The 6,271-nt window shown below is 55.7% G+C and overlaps 1 protein-coding gene across 1 annotated transcript in view; it reads right to left on the bottom strand.

Annotated features, from left to right (window-relative positions):
* Nucleotides 1-1,153: 1,153 nt before the first annotated feature.
* Nucleotides 1,154-6,271, bottom strand: part of LOC104404265 (diacylglycerol kinase gamma-like) — an 18,383-nt gene continuing 13,265 nt past the window's right edge. Inside the window, exons 21-24 of the mRNA XM_010012652.1 lie at nt 3,522-3,723; nt 1,945-2,065; nt 1,794-1,854; nt 1,154-1,252 (exon numbers count right to left, since the gene is read on the bottom strand). Coding sequence (XP_010010954.1) covers nt 1,154-1,252; nt 1,794-1,854; nt 1,945-2,065; nt 3,522-3,723 — 483 coding nt within the window. The remainder of the gene's footprint in view (nt 1,253-1,793; nt 1,855-1,944; nt 2,066-3,521; nt 3,724-6,271) is intronic.

The following is a 6,271-nucleotide window of genomic DNA, read 5'->3' on the forward strand; positions in this document are numbered from 1 at the left end:
GGTGATGTCACCAAATCCTGCCTGTGCATTCCAGCTGGGCTCCAGCAGAAAGCATCTGCAAAGCTCCTCAGTTTCAGGGAGGGTTGGGGACCTGGCCATGTGGAAACTGAGGTGCAACAGCTCTCTGATGCTCCCTGCAGCTATCCAGGAACATCAGAGGCAGCACAAATCACCACTGGGACAGCACTGGCCTAGTGAAGCACATGGGGAGACATGTAAAAGGGGGGACCACACACAGTTCCAAGTGAGAAGAGCTTCTGGATGTCTGACCCCAGGATCCCCAGTCCCTGGGGCAGGCTGGTAGGCTTTAGGAGAGAGGAAAGTCCACATGGAAGGACGTGCCATGGGGGACAGCCAGCAGACAAGGGAGGTGTCATTCGTGTCCAACCTGGGCTCATAAAAAGAAGGTGACCCCCAAAGTCCCCCCCAAGTTTGCTAAATACTTACATCAGTATGAATATGAAGCCCAGAGCTGGGGCATGGCGGGGGGGGTTGGTGAGGGGGAGCAGGACTGACAACTCCCCCGAAATCCCATTTTTGCTATTTCCCCTTCAAAACACATTCTCCTCCCATCCAATCCCATGCTTGTCCCTGTGGCCCAGGCACCATCTGTCCTCAGCTTGTCCCATGCCTTGCGGCTCCCTGGGACGGCAGCAAGGGCTATTTTGCATCTGCTTAAAACCCATCCCAGAAACAGTGGCTGAAAGCAGGGCAGAGACCATCTCCTCCAGGCTAAGAAAATAAATAACTCCTCCATGTGCAGGGACTGGTGGACACGAAGCCAGCGCAGCAGAACATCGAGCGTCCTTCGAGAGGACTGGAAATAAATAAGTGAAGCTTGGCGTTTCCTCCGGAGCACGTTCCTCTGCAGCTCCGCTGGGGCGGGTGGCATTTAAATAGAGGGAAAGGAACCCCAGTCCTGGTGCTGCACTGCCAAACACAGTCCCTGTGTGCCAGCCTGCCCTCGCCCTCCGCTTCCATCTGGCTGGAGAAGATGCTTGTGGCAGTTAGGAAGGAACCTCCAAGACCTTCCTAGGACAAATCATCAAAAAAAAGTTGTTCTCTTCCCCTGCCACACAGTGGGGATTGGGGGACCCCCGCACTGGGTAGGTGACCGGGACCCCCCTGTGCTGTGGGGCTCCTTGTACACTGCTTATTCTCGAGTTCGGTTTCTTCTCTTCAGGAAGAAGAAGCTGCTCTTCTGGGGGGGCCCCAGCAGCATTGGCACTTGGCTCTTATGTGTAATTTTGACCTGAAACAGAAGTGAAAAACCCACCTTGTAAGGAGGTTGTGGGCTCTGAGCCACCCCCAGGCACCTCCAGCCCAGGGACCCCACAGAGTGACCTGAGCGAGCTGGGAGCACCCAGCACCAGGGCGAGGAGCAGCACTGCCCCACGGCTGTGTCATTAGATGCTTCACTGCAGGGGAGTAACTGCTCTGGAATCACGTCCAGGGATGGGCAGAGGATTTCTCCTCTGGGCAAGCTGCCTGCCAGATGGTGGGGGACCACACTGCAGCAGCCCCACAAGGGATGTGGCTGTGCTCACCCACCCTGCAAGGGACAAGTGTGTCCCTGTCCCTATGGTTCCCACAATTGCTTGCCATGAGTCCAGGGCACAGTGTGGGCTACCCACCAGCAAGCGCAGGAGCCTTCCTCCAGAAGCTTTGCCACACTGTGTGGGGAGCCGAGGCTGCCCACCATGCTGCCTGCCAGTCCCTGCCTGCCCCATCCCACCATACTGCCAGCCCTGCCTGCCCCATCCCTACACACTGCCAGCACACTGGGGACTCACCATGCAGGATGGCTGCATCCAGGGCTCCCCGTCCACCTGCATGGGCAGCAGCTTGGACGTCCTGCAAGGTGCAAATAGAAGGAATACGGGATGACACAGGCACCAGCTTTCACCACTGGTTGGGTGCTCAGCTGGGAAGGGTGACAAATACCTGATGGTGACGGACGAACACTGGGCCAGCCTCTTCCCAGCACTCTTCAGCCCTGTGTAGATCTGCCCCATCTCCATCGCACCCTCCAGCCCCACCACCTCCAGGAGGTGGTCACTGAGGTCTGCAAGAGAGAGAGATCAAAGTCAGTTCTCCTCTCCATGGGGATCCCCTGCCTTCCACCATCATCTGAAACACTGGGGCTGCTGGCTGCCCTGAAGTGCAGCGGGGCTGGTGACACTGTGGAGATGTGTCTGTCATGCCCTGAGACCACTAAGCATTTGCAGTGCTGGGCAGTGGTGATGTCCAAAATCTCTGGAGCAAAAATACTGCTGGTCTGAAATAGTGCCCAGTCCTGCACGGCTGCAAGGTGGCAGCCCAGATACTCCCAGCCATTCCTTGTTTGCAGCATTGTATGCAATGATGGCAGACGCCTCTCCATGGGTGCCCTGGAGCACTGCAGCTCCACAGTAGCAAGAATGCACACCAGAATCCTTGCTGGAAGGGATCTGGTCAAATCTCAGGGCATCGCCCCTTTTGCCAGCTCCTCCGGCTCTTCCTGGGCACCAGCAAAGGTGCTCGACATCAGGGCAATTCACTTGGTCTCTCCCTTCAGGGTCATCTTTCACCGCTGGTGGATCCCCCACAGGAGAAGCCCTTTGAGCCTCCCCACATTCTCCTACCCACTGGGGATATGCCCAGGAGACTGACCCACTGCCTCTCACCATCTTTGGAACAGGCCTTTGCCCTGTCCCACTCTCTGCTGCCCATTCCCATGAGCAGATGACAGCCTGGGATGGCTGATAACACCACCACCCTGGCAGCAATGCAGCAGGCGGCAGTTTCCCACCCCAGCCCCAGGCTGCAGGAGGTTGTCAGGTGGAAAATACAGGCCCTTTGCCTATTTTGCTGTATGCTTTCTAATCCACTGCTCTGTGCTGAGGAGCCCTAGCAGCACTACGGGCTGACTGCACCCCACACATGCCCCCAGGGAGAGGTCCACTGTCTGCAGCAGTGGGTGCAAGGTGCCAGCAGGGCACGGCCTGGGTCCTGTGCTGTTCCTGAACGCCCCCAGCCAAGCTGGCAGAACTGTGGTGGAACCTGGAAAGATGCTTACTAAAGCCTTCAGTGCCAGCTCTGCAGCTCTGCTCCCAGCTCCTCCTCTGCAGCAGCACCCGCCTGCCAGCCCCAGAGAGCACCGGGGCTGCCCAGCCTCATGCCTGCAGGCGATGGGTCCCATTCGGACACCCCCTGAGCGTGATCCCTAGAGCGTGGGGGGAGAGGTGGATGGCAAGGCATGGGAGCCATATCCTCTGGTCACCATGGCACAGCATGACCAGCCTTGAGAAATGGGGTGCGGGGTGCATGTGGGCAGAGCCACCCTCCTTCTCCAGCTTGGACAGATCATTGTTGGGATCACCCTGTCACCCCAAAAGTTGATGATAGCAAGAGATGATAGCAACCCCTCCAGTGCTGCTGCTCCAGTGCCATGTGCACTGACCCCCAGGAGAACTGTCATCTACCCACCTCCCTTATGCCAACCCTGCACACTCCAATCGTCCCCAAGCTTCACTGCTCACCCTGCACGCAGAACTTGAGGTCCTTGGCGTCCGTGACCACCGTGGCATGCAGCTTCTCAGGCACTTTCTTGCCCAGGCGGTTGTAACCACGCTGCTTCTTGGTCTCACCCCAGAGGTTGGAGCCGCCGTACATGCTGGGGATGTTAAGGACAGCGATGCCCTCCAGAGATGTGTTACTCAGGTCCAGCAGGGTCCCATCACACTGCCGGGCACAGGGGCAGTGTCAGGACACAGGGTGCCCAGCACTGCGGAGCCCAGCCTCCTCTCCTCAACTGCACACTGAAGGAACTGGGCTCCCCAAGCACAGTGGGTCCGCAGATCAAGCCTGCCCCAGGGTGGCTGGGGCTGGAGGTGCACACAAATCTCCCCTCTGCTCTGCATTTCAAGGGCTGACAACCACCACCTCACTTTCCTTGTGCTGCTTTCCCCTCCATTCAATATGCATTCTACTGCACATCCCAGATGGCAGTTTGGAACAGCAAATTCCTATGAGGCCACATAAAACCTTGGTCGCATTCAGCTCTACGACCCAAAATTGAAGGCAATTCCACCTTGGCCCCAGAGAAATCTCCATCGAAGCATCTCCAGCACGTGCTTCCTCACTTCCCCTTGTTCAGACTGACTCCAAAGAATCAGAAAGTTTGGCTGCCCAAAACCTAACTCAAACCAGTTATCTTCAATCTGGAAACTAGAAATGAGGATGGAAGGAAATGACAGGAAAGATGTCAGAGATAAAAATGGCAGGCTTCAGAGAGAAAACTGCAAGCCAAGCACACAGAACTGGTACCCTGGGCTTCGCAGTCCTACAGCAGGACTGACACAGCTGAAAATTCCTTATAAAAGGTAAAGTATCTGTTGCCTGCAGCTTTCCCACAGGCCTGAAAGCAGCAGCCATGGAAATGCATTTCTTAACTTCAGGTCTTCTCACTCTTGTGCTACTCAGGTGATGCTGGATCCCCTTTCTAGATACCTCTGGAGGAAGCAGCTGCTTTCCCATTCAACTGTGTTTTCTCTGGAGCATCTGTATTTTCCTTTATGCAACTCTCTGCCTGCCGCACTGTGCTTTAGCAAACAGCAGCACATTTTTTTCCTTGCATTTTGGTGATGCAATGGCATTTCTACCCACTCTTGCTTTGACAAGAGGAATGCAAATGGGCTTGATGAACCCCTGCTGCTGCTTTGGCTCCAGTTGTTTTCCTCTAGCAAAGAGTGAAGGTCTCGAGCTTATTTTTAATACCTTGTCTGCAAGCACTGAGCATGCCGGCCACATGTATGTGGAGCTGGGTGCACACACGAGCAAGTATCTCTGTATGTTCAGATCTGCTTTGCCTCCCCGATGCTCCAAGATCTTATTTTTAGCCTTGCATTGAAGGCAAAAGGCAGGAATCTTCTGGTTTGCGAGTGAAAAGCTGCATCTCCAGAGCATGGATAGACTGTAAAACCTTTCGTTCTCAGTACATCTGAATGATACCATGATTTGTAGGAGAAGACCCTAACTCTCTGAGCAGTGGATACTGAGCAAGAGAACTCCAATTTCCCTTTTTCCCATGCCTAGCTGAGTCGAGCATCGCTCCCAACTGCAGGCATCCTTCCTACTGGCCTGGCCATGGTGGGATGGGAGCGAGCTGGGGCTGCCCGGGCTGTGGGATTTCTGGGGATGCTGTGGGGCAGACAGGACCACAGCTACCCACGTGCACAGGGAGCTATCTCCCCCTGCCTGTGCCCTCCCTCCCCCGTTAGCATGCCAGCATGCTACAATGGGCTCTTTGAGCAGGGGCAGCTGAAGGCACGCTGGCAGCGATGCTGGAAGTCGAGATTTGCAGCTGGGGGAAAAGCAGATTCATCTCCAGGAGCTGTTAGGGGAGCGAGTGCCAATTTCCAAAACAAAACTGCCATTTCTCTGCAAGGCTGACAGTTGCCTGGGAGCTGGGGGGAGGACAGGCTGCCGCTTTCAACTTCAGATCCTGTGGGATTAACGCTTTCCTGACGGTGCGGCGCAGCTGGTGATGCTTTGGTGGGGAGTGTGTGGGCACCTCACAAGCAGTGGAGGGCACCTCACACTCATCAAACTCCACAGACACGGACTTTACGTGCCACAGGACACTGGTGTGTGGCTGGAGAAGGGGGTGAGACAGCCCTGTCCCTCCCCACCAGCTGCCAATGGTGCAGCTACCCCATTAGGGCTTTGGGAAGGGCTGAAACACCCCTCAAGCCAAAACTGTAAAAGGGTCATCTTATCCAGGGGTAAGAAGAGTTGGAAGTTTACAGCAAAGCATGGCCCAAGCCCCCTAGCACGAGCGGAGAAATGACAACACTCATAGCAACCATGAACCCTCCTCCCCACTATAATTAAAGACTGTTTCCATGTCATCCAGAGATTATTCCAGGCACGCTCTCAAATACAGCTGGAAGGGGGGTGGGGGGAAATACAGGGCTATTCTTCTGCCTGCAGCTGGCCAGCTCTGCAGCAAGCTCCGCACAGTGAAAGAGTGGGTCCTGCCAGCCACAGCATCATCCTGCCACCCTAAGGGGTCAAACCTCCCATGGCACCCGCTCCTCAAACACCCAAAAGCCCTGACCAAGTGACCCTGGTTTAAGATGAAATAATGGCTTTGACCTGATAGAGGGGAGATTTAGATTAGACATGAGGAAAAGCATCTTCACTATGAGGGTGCTGAGGCGCTGGCGCAGGTTGCCCAGAGAAGCTGTGGCTGGCCCCTCCCCGGCCGGGGTCAAGGCCAGGGTGGACA

This window comes from Nestor notabilis, unplaced genomic scaffold (assembly GCF_000696875.1).
Source record: "Nestor notabilis isolate BGI_N333 unplaced genomic scaffold, ASM69687v1 scaffold18504, whole genome shotgun sequence".
Lineage (NCBI taxonomy): Eukaryota > Metazoa > Chordata > Aves > Psittaciformes > Psittacidae > Nestor > Nestor notabilis.